This window comes from Oncorhynchus nerka, linkage group LG7 (genome assembly GCF_034236695.1).
Source record: "Oncorhynchus nerka isolate Pitt River linkage group LG7, Oner_Uvic_2.0, whole genome shotgun sequence".
NCBI classification, from domain to species: domain Eukaryota; kingdom Metazoa; phylum Chordata; class Actinopteri; order Salmoniformes; family Salmonidae; genus Oncorhynchus; species Oncorhynchus nerka.
In genome coordinates, this window is record NC_088402.1 from 66,527,064 (window position 1) to 66,539,590 (window position 12,527).

The following is a 12,527-nucleotide window of genomic DNA, read 5'->3' on the forward strand; positions in this document are numbered from 1 at the left end:
TCTTATCCGGGTTTCTCATAACTGGGATAAAAACTTTTTCGGGTTATTGTAAACGGGATGTGATGTTTATATGACAACTCAAAAATCGAATACTTCAGTACCCGAATTATAACGGGACATTGGTCTGCATGTAAAGTTGTTCAGTGACTTCTCTAACCCCAAACCGCAGGCTGGTCTGGTTGGTCTATTACAAAAGCGTTCCTGGAAGTCTCGCGATGTTGCGCGTATGGGTTTAGAAACTGTGTTACTATCTTGAACACAACCCTGTTTACGACCGGAAGTGATGTAAAACTAATGAGTCACATTTTGTTCCGAAAACAGCGGTCTCCAGGTCAGAGAGTTTGTTTTTGAAGTATTTCTTGATATTTTGGTCAATTTTCACAAAATACTTGACGATACTCATGTTTATCTATGACGCATATCAGTAAAGCAAGGATTTAATCTGTCCGCTAATCTACAAAAGATCTGCCACTATAACTAGCTAGCTAAGGTTAGCTATTTCGATGATTGGTTAGCAAATTTAGCTAGCAAATGTAATGTAAAAAGGACCTGCGTCTTCCGTTTGTAATCAAGCTAGTGCAGAAGGCTATGGCGTGCACTTTGGAAAAGGTTCTTGGCGATGCTCGCACGCTGCTTGAGAGGCTCAAAGAGCACGACACGGCGGCAGAAGGACTGATCGAGCAGTCTGGAGCGCTCAGCCAGAAGGTTCAGGGCATGAGAGAGGTGGGGAATGCCCTTCCAGACAAGGTACATTTGGTTGCTGCTATCTTTCGAGCTTGCTGAATACGTATCTAGTATTTTTTTTAATGGCATATAGATGAGAGCCTTGGATTTATCTGTTCACTGTTCCCCTAGTACATGGAGGAAAGTTCTGAGATACAGGAGTTGTCAAAGTACAAGCCTCACGTCCTGTTAACGCAAGAGAATACCCAAATAAAGGAACTACAGCAAGAAAACCGAGGCAAGACACAATTCATATGTTTTATTCACTGTAATATTTTATTCTAACCCACTTTGTCTCAGTCAAATGTGATTCGGTGTCAAATGTTTGCAGCACGAGAAAAACAATATAATCTGTTAATATATTACACCAATGTATGTGTCATATATTTGAAGCACAGATATGTCTGGTAATGTGTTAAATCTCCACAGAACTGTGGCTGTCTTTGGAGGAGCATCAGTATGCGCTAGAATTGATCATGGGTAGATACCGCAAGCAAATGCTACAGCTTATGATGGAAAAGAAGGAGCTGGACACAAAGCCTGTTCTTAGCCTTCATGAGGACCATGCCAAGGTACACACCCTTTCTGTCTACTCAGAATGAATGTAATAACATTTGATATTGACTCACATTTATGATAAAAACAATTAGCTATGTGTCATGTTTTATTTGTTTGAATTTGTATTATCATGAAGGAAGTGCAAAGCCAACTGGAGCGGATATGCGAGATGGGTCAGGTGATGAGAAGAGCTGTTCAGGTGGATGACCAGCACTACTGCTCTGTGCGAGAGAGGCTTGCCCAACTAGAGGTAAAAAATGGTTAAATCAAGCAAATTACTATTTTTATTATCTATGACTGGGTCAGGGTAAATAGGGTAAATAGAAATACTATTTATCAACCCATGGCCAATATTCTCATGCATTTAGATTGAAAACAAGGAGCTGCGAGATCTACTGACCATTAGTAAGAGTTCTGTGAGGCCACAGAAGGAAGACTCCAGCCAGTCAGCGACAGAGGAAGAAGCTGAACCGGGGACCAATCAGTGATGGAATCGATAGAGAAGATCTCAGTTGCATACTCCTCGCATCCTCTCCTCGTCTCCTTCTCAAAACCTTTTGGATGAGAAAGCCAGAGGTCCCGCCCCTCTGACATTCTCCTCCAGTGGGTTTTGAGGAGAGAGGACAGTAGGAGTATGCAATCGAGAACTTCCCATAGAGAGGAGTTTGGATTGTTCATGTAGAAGAACAGTTCCCCGGGGCCACAAGACAGGGTTGATTACATTTTCACCACCGGTCACCCCTTCCCTTTAAGACAAAGTCCATGTTTTGTGTTGTTAGTTACCATTTAATATATATTTCCAAAGGTGCTCCTGCTGCCCAATGAAGCACTGTAAAGGCACAGAGAAGAGAGAATACTGTTTTTGTCAGGAAAGATTAGCTCCTGTACAGCAGTTTTAGTATAGAGGGTGAGCTTTTGCATTGGCCAAAGATAATCACATTTGCTTTTTATGGCATGGTCTCTAGCTTTTCATTTTGAGTCATTTGTTCAAATGTACTTGCAACATTGTAGAAATAATCATGTGGTCAATTCACGGGAAACCAAATGCCAACTCTCCCCACATGGTTTAGCGAATGTTATGCTGTCAAACTGCAAGTCTTGATGTTTATTCCCCTGGGCCTGATATGACATCTTGTTGTCTCCAAATGTTTCAAATCAAATTGCGTTTTTCACATGGGCTTACTTATGGGCCCCTAACCAACAATGCAGAGTTTTTAAAACAGTAAGAAATTCAGTCAAATCAATTTTCAGTCTGACTTGCTTGTAGCAGATTAACAGTTTGTATCTGTATGTAATTATCTGCTACATTAGAACTATTAGAAATATTTTGTTAATGTCTGTAATTCATGTGTAAAAATATATATTTTTCATGTCTGGTATAATACTTACATAATGAGTCGGTGTGTGATGTTCTTGACATTTAGCGTTTGACCATAACTTAGATTTGAGGATCTTTTTTTAAATTTGATTTTTAACAATCCAACAGCTTGACGGACTGTTGTCAAATTGTATATGACATTGTCATCTCAGGAAACTTTCTTGTCATTATTGCAAAAGTGAGCTGTAATTTCTTCAATGCTTTGATGAGTGAATTTATTAATTTGATGTTTCAAATAAATATTAATCAAATGCCTAATTTCACTGATTTTATTTTTACAGCAAAAGGAAATGCGGACATTGCAAGATATGGAGCACTTGCTTGATGGATAGATTTGGTGAAAATTTCCCTTTACTCAGGATGACAAAAAATGTTATTTGAATTTCCCAGTTCACTCAAAAGTAATGGCGATCTGAAATTCGGGGCTTTCGCTAGATGGAGACATTGCTTTAAGGGCTTCAATTAAAACAAGCTATCGTGAGATTTAGGTTATGGCTCCAGAATCCAGGGCCTGCGTTTGACATTTTTAGCAAGAAAAAAAGTTACGCTTTTTTCCTGGCATGATTAACTGATGCCTCGCAGAGAGTGCCATCAAACTTGGTAAATAACCCAATTTGTTCCAGAACGTTAGCTACGTTCTGCTTTGCTCTGCTTTTAGATACTTATACAGGTCAATTGTATTCAGAATGCTTTGAACATTAAATGAACACTCAAAATTGTATCACTTTCTTACTTTGTGATTTTTGGGGGATTCAATTTAAAGTATGCACATATATATTTATTTTACATAATTTTTAGGTTGTTTGAAGTTAGATGGAGACACACTAATGGGAAAAATAGTGGAAGGTTTGAAGCCGTGATTGATTCCTGTTCTCATGTGGAAAGTTGTATGCAACATGTGTCGGAGAGTGTTTACCACTACACCAAGGCTCTGCACAGGAAATACTAATATTCATGGTTGATGGCAGTGGGTAACCAAATATAGATTGCAGTCTCCTTGTCCATAGACTGCTTTCAAGGTAAGGACACAAACATTTTGTAATTTGGGTGAATTCTTTAAAATACATCCGGAAGAAAATCCTGTTTATGCCACAGGAGTGTTGGCCACGCCTGATCTATGTTTCCCAAGTGCTGGGTGTTTAAAAATCCTTCTCTGGCATTAGCACCTAATTATAACGTTATAACAATTCTAATGTTATGTTATAACAATTAATTTCTCAAAATCACTCAACCTTCAATTTTTTTTAATGAGTATCAATATTCAGGTAGTTATACAAATAAATACATTTTAATGCCAGAGATGCCGGTGTTTGAGGGATATATTGGCATGGGTGTTGTTCTCTTGGGCCGGCAAACCATGCCAATATATCCTCCAAACACCGGCATCGAGGGCATTGTAACTTTTATACATAGGGTTACCAATATTAAAATAATGATTTACACATTTTCATAAAAATATATTTTGATGAATATATTCATACTATTTCATCCCACAAAGATATAGTCCAGACATAAATCTAGGGTTGCTACCCAAACTGGCTGGAAATTCGTTCTATTGGTTCGGTTGCCAGAGACGCGACCCAGTCTTTAAGTCTTTTTGTTTTGTATCTATGTACACGACTGTTGATAATTAGATATGTAGAAGGGTGAGCCGGTCAAGGATCGATTCAGACAAAGTGGTAAATTGTATGACAAGCGACAGTTTATTCAGAGTAAAGATATCTGGTACAGCGTAATTACGGCTCTTCCGTTAGCTCGCACAGAACCAGCAGGAAAAGAGACCGTTAACAATTTACACAATCCTTATAAGTGGAACAGAAAGTAGGTTGATTCTAGAAGATCGGATCTTTGGATTGGTTCAGGCTGGGGTGTAGTCTGTAGTCTTCCGCCATTGGCTCAGTTGTCTGTCCGTCATCGTAGAATCCTCTTCGGGCACACAATGTTCGGCTAGAAAGGAGATTATGTGTGTGCGCTGGTTTGGCAGTTAGTGTGTAATGTGGGAGCTATCCTGTAGGGGACCCCACAGGCTTTACTGTGAGTTATAGAAATGTAATAGCAGTAGGCTGGTCACCTGCATAAGAAATAGCACTTCTTTACAAATCCCTCTCTTCACATCTCCCCAGAGACGTGACACAACCTAACTAGATCCAGACACAAAGAGAAACTTCTCCCAAAGGGACTATGAAATAAGGCACGGTATTAAACAGAAATAGATATATATGTATTACCATCATGTTCTCCATTCAATCCCACTATGTACTAAGTTGGCTACCAGCCACCTAGGAACTTACAACCCTCATTTAACAGAGCGGAGAACAACAGCTCAAAAATAAAGATAAAATGATTGTCCACATAAGCCAACTTTTTCCAGCAGGAAAAAGTTGTGATTCCCTCTCTTCACATCTCCAAAGAGATGTGACTTAAACTAGGCAAGTCAGGCGGAATGATCCACTTGCATAACACATACATACATCCCCACAAGGCAACAGCAGATATAATGTAAACTTAATAGGCACTCTCCTCCTCATCCTCGAATTCAAGTAGGTCTTTATCCAGCAGAGGAAACATCTGGGAAGGGGAGGAAGGGTCAATAGCTCTAGAGATAACCCTAGTGGTAAGGGAACGGATGCATGGAATGCAACAGCATCCACAGAGAACTAAAATGGCAGCGAACACCGAAATGGATACCAAAATGGAGGAAACCAGGGTTTTATATTTACCAAACGCACTCATCCAGGAGTCCCACATCGAGGTATCTATCCCAGAATGAGATTTCATTTTACCATTAAGCGTCCGCAGACCCTCCAAAGCGACCGTCAAACTACCATCCGAGGCTGTGTTATTAGGGATGAAAGTACAACACTGGTCACCAAACATAGAGCAAACTCCGCCCTTCTCAGAGAGTAACATATCAATGGCAATACGATTTTGGAAAGCCATCAGGCTGGTTGCAGCCAGTTGACCATGTACCGCTTCAAAACCCTGCTGAGTCCAGTTGCCTAGTCTTTGGACATTGTAATGTATATAGTTAATACGATCAACATTTTTGTTAACTGTGCACCACCAACAGATGGATGATTCAAACCCTGCAGCTACCTGATCTATTAACTTATACTCATCAGGCACTCCCCTAGGGACTCCGATAGCGTCTATGTAGGAGGGGTCTCCACTAGATGGGGTGGTGGCTCTCCTGGAACGTCCCCTATATCCGGGATTCACTCCCTGGATCCGCAGAACAAGGTCCTCGGCTCCTATAGGGTAGATAGAAACAGGCAACAAGAGAGTAACAAGTGCACAGCGTCCAGTACTGTTGGAGGGTAACTTATCAAACAGGACCGTACTACCACACCACCACCACACATCTGCTCTGGATATTGGCCTGAGGCTCCCCTTAATATTAACTGTATCCAGACACCAATCCGCAGGAATCCATCCCACCTCGGTTCCTCCTCCCGTCATATTGACACAAGTAAAATTTGCCCTTGCAACCTGGTTGGAAAACACTGGGTTCCTAGTGGTGAATTTAGTAACCGGATAGACATCATCCCAGGCAGTACAATTATCCCTGGGGTTATCTGTAGTCATAAGAGGGATTAGACATGCTAGAGTCACTACTGCTGGGACAATGCGGAGCAATGGACGAGCTCCCATGCACACCACACAACTCTGCCTGGTGGTATTTGCAGCTTCCTCGGTCAACAATAGCCAATTATTGGAAAAACCTGAGACTCCTGTGGCTGTTAAAATTACATCATCCGGACTTTTAAGCCTGGATATTGCCTCCACCGGGCCAAACAGTGGGGATGACGGGGACCCTTTTACGGGTGCGGTCATGTCATTCCTTACTGTAACCGAAGTCGGTTTAGGATTATTAGTCACGCAAATTCGCCACAACCAATAACTGACCCCGGAAATCCCTGGGGCCAGTATGAAATCATAACACCCTAAGGGCTGGCCCCCTGGCCTAACAGTAAATTTCAGTCCCGTATTTGTCTTAGTTAAAGTCAGTCGCTTCCGCCATTTCACTGCCTCCTCGTTTGTTGTCCAGTCTTCCCACCCATTACCTGTCTCCCCCACCAAATTCCTCCAAGACCAATCGCCAACCTTCCCTAATGTCATATACCAGACATGTCCGGCAAACCAGAGTGCATTGGCCCCCACCTGTTCCCTCCCCTTTTGCCTAGAGTACCCTAAAGTCCCCCAAGGGATGTTAATGATATTAGTTGCGGTTGCGGGGACGCAAACGGTCGTGCTCCGTATGTCGTTGGCCTTACAATCAGTGTCAGGGGTGGTGGAATGCCTCTTGTGCAAATGATTAGTCAGTTCTATATGTGCCATGGATGTGGTCAGGTTGGATGACCCATTAGAGGGTCCTATATCTGCTTGTAATGTAGGTGTATGATGCTCTAATACCCACAGGAGAATCCCCATGGAAACTCCTGTGACTACAATAAAAATAACAAACACGGGGCCCGATATCCCCAATCTCGTCCAGGGATAGCCCCTATCTCTGGACGACCGGTTAGTTGGTGTGCTGGGGAGTTGCTCCCACATCCTCACCAACTAAGGGTTCTGTGGTTGTAATCAAATTTAGGTCGCTCAAATCGACCCTGACTTCAGTCAGAGTTCTGGAAGGAGTCGGTGCTGGTGTACAATGAGTCAAGTGGTGCCAAGGTGCGCCCGATTTACCTTTGACCTGGACTGAGTGTGAAGTAACCTCCTTCACTTCGTACGGTCCAGTCCACCTGGGATCCGCCCACTTTCTTTTGTGGACCTTGATCCTTACCCAATCGCCGACCTTTACCCTCAGTTGCTCCGGATCTCCCGTCAGCTCCCCCTCATGGACTTTGTGTATCTGTTTGGAAAGAGCTGCGGACAGTTCCGTCAATTTTCTTACATAGTCAGTCATACCTATCTGGTGTACATCAAGAGGGGGCATATGACCTCCCTCTCTTGGTGGACCTGGCATTACTCTCCCTGTCATTATTTCGTGGGGTGAGAGATGAGTCCCTGCCCCAGGTGATGACCTCATGGCCATCAACGCCAGTGGCAGGGCCTCCACCCATGTCAGTTTTGTACCAGCACACACTTTGGCTATCTTACACTTCAGAGATTGGTTGCAGCGCTCCACAAGGCCTTGGGCTTGCGGCTTATACACGGAACCAAACTTGTGTATAATTCGAATCTCTCCTCCACCTGTCTCAGGTGTTTATTTGCGAAGTGGGACCCATTGTCAGAACGGATATGTCTAGGGACCCCATATCTAGGTATGAGTTCTGTCTGTAGCCACTTAATGACCATTTTCCCATCCTCCTTAGCTGTTGGAATTGCTTCTACCCATCTAGAGAATCTATCTACCATTACTAGCAAATATCTCTTCCCGTTCTTTACATTGTCTTCTCCCATGTCTGTATAGTCTATACTGATGTCTTGGAAACATGCGTTTGGCACCGGGTAGGCCCCCATCGGGGTTTGGTAAGGCTTCTTTGGATTGTGGCTCCCACATATGTTGCATTCGTCACAGAATAAATCTGTCATGTCCTTCATGTGGGGGTGCCACCATATGTACGAAACCTTCTGTAAAGTTCTGAGTTTCCCTTCATGAGTGGGTCCATGGGCTTCCCTTATCAGTTCTGGACAGAGATTAGCCGGAGCCACCAGTCGGCCATCATGGCATCTCCATATTCCATCTGGTCCTTTAGAGCCTCCCTTCTGTGTCCAAACCGAATGTTTGTAAGGGCCTGCCTCTTCCTGTAGTTCTAGTATGTGTTGGCTTGTCAGTTCAGTCCTTGCCGGTTCTATCCCGAGCACCATCTGTCGGGGGCTGTATCCTCCTGCGGCCTTGGCTGCCAGGTCTGCGGCATCATTTCCTTGATTGATTCTGCTGGTCAGTCTTTGGTGGCCTCGGCATTTCATTATGGCCACTGTCTTTGGTAAGGACACGGCATGTATCAAACGTTCCATTTGGGCTCGGTGCTTGATGGGTAGGTTACCTGTGGTGGTAAAGTTGCGCCTAACCCATTGTGGTCCATCTATGTGCACAGCTCCGTGTGCGTATGCCGAGTCCGTGTAAATGTTTACAGTTTTTCCTTCGGCTTTCTCTAGAGCTTGAGTCAAAGCCACAATTTCCGCAAGTTGTGCCGATGCTGGCTGGGGGATAATTCCTGATTCCAACGTGACATGTGTTTTGTCATGCAGCTGCTGTACGACCGCATAGGCAGCTACGTTTCCTGTGTCTCCCTTGTAGCAACATCCGTCTGTGTACAGCCATAGGTCTGGAGATGTCAGTGGTTCATTTTCTAGGTCTGGTCTCAATTTGAGCTCTTGTGCTGCCCTCTCTTGGCAGGAGTGTGCTAGGCCATCTTCTGCGGTGAGTGCATCTGCCATGTTCTTGTCGGTGTTCACAAAAGTGATGTGTGACTGGGTGCATTTGTTCTGGATTTTGTTTTTTCTGTCCGCACTGAAGGTAAATTCTTTGCTGATGAGGTATGCTGCCACCCCGTGGTGGGTGTGTATTTGCATCTTGTGGCACATTACCGGATGGGCTGTCTTCTCAATCGCCTTGGCTACCGCCGCAACGTATCTGGAACAGGCGGTCTGGCCGGTTTCAATGTGGTCAAGTTTTGAAGAGTGGTACATGAGTACTCTTCTCTCCCCCTCATGTTTCTGAAAAAGGACGGCGGATGCAAAGCCTTCCTTTTCAGAAACATCCAGGTGAAATGTTTTACCGTAGTCTGGTGCCGTGAGAGCAGCAGCCACAGACAGGTCAGTCTTTAGGAGCCCAAACGCCGTTGAAGCTTCAGGAGTCCATGTAAGTGGGGCCTGTAGGTTTCTTGGGCCAGCTTCTCGAACAATTTCTCTCAGAGGTTCAGTTCTTTCAGTATAGTCTGGGATGTGAGTACGGCTGTATCCCGTCAACCCCAGGAAAGAGAGCATTCCTGAAACAGTAATGGGCCTGGGATGGTGTAGGATTGAGTCTCGGTGTGATTTTGAGAGGCCGGCCCCCTCGCTTGAGATTTCCCTTCCCAGGAACAGAACGGTTCGTCTGCATGATTGGACTTTTGACATCTTGCCTTTGTAGCCTTTGACTGCCAGAAAGTCTAACAGGGTTTTAGTCATTTCTAGACAGAGGTCTGAGGTGGGAGCCCCCAGCAACAGGTCGTCTACGTATTGTATGAGTATCACTCCTTCTGGGATTTTCAGTTCTGCCAGGTGAGTCTTCAGAATATGATTGAAGATTCCAGGGGAAGAAGTGTAACCTTGGGGAAGTACGGAATAGGTAAATTGCTGATTCTCGTAGGTAAAGGCAAAAAGTGGCTGGGAAGCCTTATCCAATGGGATGCTGAAAAAGGCATTGGCCAAGTCCACTACGGTGAAATACCGATGTTTGGGTGACAGGTTGCTCAGTATGATGTGTGGGTCTGGAACAGGGAGATCGATAGGTGTGGTAACTTCATTTACAGCCCGGAAATCCTGCACCATCCGGTATGTTTCTCCTCCTGCCTTCAGAACCGGCAGTATGGGGGTGTTCCAGAGTGATAGAGTCCTGTATATGCACCCAGCTCCCAGGAGGCCTTCGATAGTGGGTCTGATCCCCTCGGTCTGTTCATGCTTCAGTCGATATTGGGTTCGAAATATTGGTACTTGTGCCGGATTGGTTAGGGTAATGCGCACTGGTTGGACCTGTAACTTTCCCACGTCAAATGGTGTGGTTGTCCATATTGCCTTGTCTATGGAATCCAAGACAGCAGGGGAGGAAGGGTGATCAGAATATGGTTTCCCGTGGTGCCTGGGGAGAGTGAGACGCTCAGGCTGGCACCGTTCTTCCGTGTCCACCATAGTCAGCCGCCACATCTTTTCGGTGGTTGCCTTCAACAGGCCTGGTGTACTAGTCGCTTCCCAAGTGAGTTTCGAGGCCCTTTTTATCATTGGACCCAGACTTCGGGCCTCATGTCCATTCCCTACTGCGAGGGTCACGTGTGGAGCAGAGTCGGGTCCCAGTTGATACCAAGGTTTAATATGGTGTGGGAGTATGACTGGGGCTGCCACCCCCTCAGGGCCGCACATGATGGTAAGGCAGCGTATGTTTGGGGTAAGATGCATCATGTTTTCATCCCAATCTTGTGTGTAAGGCGTGTCTTCGTCGTCAGTGACGTTGAGAGTGCAGTGCAACTCTGCCTGTGGTGTCTTATAGGGATGAAAGGTGTATATTAGCTTCCTCCATTGGTTGAATTGAAATTGGATGGCAGGAGTTCCAGGTCCAGATGGTAGGCATTTGAGCCAGTAAACCTCCTGTGTGGTGGATAGAGCAGGTGCGGGCAGAATTGGGAGCATCAGGATTCGGGCCCTTGGCGGTGGATCGAGCGACACCTCCACACCTGATTCAGTTAGGTAGATTGCGCATCCTAATTTACAGAGTAGGTCTCGACCTAGTAGGTTGATTGGGCAATTTGGACAATATAGGAATTGGTGTTTCAAACTGGAAGGGCCCCACTGGAACAATAGTGGAGTAGTTTTGTATTGATCTTCAGGATTTCCTGAAACCCCCACCACCTTTACCTTGTCTGAAGAGAGGGGTTGATGAGAATTGATGGCGGAATATGTACATCCAGTGTCCACAAGGAACCTGTGGGTGACCCCTTGTACTACGCATGTAATAGTGGGTTCCGTGTGGACAGAGAATTGTTGGCCATCTAACCCGACTGGTGGTGGTGGGCAGCCTCATTCCCATGGGGGGGTATCCCTCGGACATCCCCTGGAAGGTGGGACCGGTAGGGGGCGCTGGGTTGTAGGCTGGTTGATATCCCTGGGCAGGGGCTGGTGGATATCCCTGGGCAGGGGCTGGGTACCTTGGGGCCCCTCTTCCCCGTTGTCCACCTCTCCTCCCCCTGTAGGCCAAGTATGACTGGCGCTGCTGTGAGAGGGGAGCGGGGCAGGCCCTTGCATAATGCCCTTCTTGGTTACAGTTGTAGCAATTTCTTCTAGCTTGCGGCGGTCCCCCCCATGTCGGTCCAGGTGGGTTGGAAAATCCAGGCTGGGTGTAACCCTCATATCCGTAGTTGGCTCCTGGATTTGGAGGGGCGGCGTATACGACCGGTGCCTGTGCGGGGGTCGGTGGTGCTGGAGCGGCCACCAACATCTGGTTCATGGTCTGAGTCACAATCTTGGCTATATCAGTGGGTTCCTCCGCCACCATTTGCTTTTTAGGCTTTGCGGTCTTTTGGGCCTCATTCAATTGTAATTTGAGCAACTGGAGTTGCAGCGACTGAACTTGTGAATCAGCCGTGCCTTTGTCTTTGTTGTATTGAGAGATGTGATGGTGGACATGGGACTTGAATTGAGCAGTTGGCAAGGCCATCAGCCCCACTGTGGCCCTTAGCTTGCTTTTCACCTCTGTCGGCGTCCCATTCACCACCATCTCCTTCCACATGCTGAGAGTAGTTCCGCTCTGGTCATGGGGTTCAATGTGGACTGACCTCCAGGTGGTCTTGGCCCTATCTAGGTATTGAGCTGCCTGCTCCCCGTCTTCCATGGCAAAAGAGGTAAGGGTTGCATAATTTTTCTCGGTGGGATATGCCCTTCTGAGCTCGTTCCACAGTGATACTCTGTATTTCTCAGGTTCTGTTGCTGACCCAAATGTTCCCAGTCCTGCTGTGTTTATTAGGGCATTCATGGTCGTGTAGTCGGTTGACCTAGCCAATAAGGCCTTCATGTCCCCCAAGGCAAGCCGGACCCCGGAAGTTAGGGACTGAAGCTGAAGCAGCCAGGCTGAGGCACCCCCATGTAAGCTCGGGAGCTGTTCCATCAGGGCCGTCAAATCTTGCATCTTCCAGGCAACGTATTCCTCTCGGTGCGTTGTGTCGTCCAT

At 45.8% G+C, this 12,527-nt stretch overlaps 2 protein-coding genes across 2 annotated transcripts; one reads left to right on the top strand and one right to left on the bottom strand.

Annotated features, from left to right (window-relative positions):
- Positions 1-244: 244 nt before the first annotated feature.
- On the top strand, positions 245-1,894 carry sike1 (suppressor of IKBKE 1). Its single transcript, XM_029664653.2, has 6 exons — positions 245-331; positions 574-747; positions 856-961; positions 1,153-1,295; positions 1,418-1,531; positions 1,650-1,894. Exons 2-6 carry the CDS (start codon positions 589-591, stop codon positions 1,767-1,769), a joined length of 642 nt encoding a protein of 213 aa, XP_029520513.1. The 5' UTR covers positions 245-331; positions 574-588; the 3' UTR covers positions 1,770-1,894.
- A 3,270-nt stretch (positions 1,895-5,164) lies between these two features.
- On the bottom strand, positions 5,165-12,527 carry LOC135572653 (uncharacterized). Its single transcript, XM_065021082.1, has 5 exons — positions 11,363-12,527; positions 8,051-11,037; positions 7,349-7,514; positions 5,756-5,910; positions 5,165-5,227 (listed from the first exon to the last, which is right to left on the bottom strand). The coding sequence occupies exons 1-5, from the start codon at positions 12,525-12,527 to the stop codon at positions 5,165-5,167; spliced, it is 4,536 nt and encodes a 1,511-aa protein (XP_064877154.1).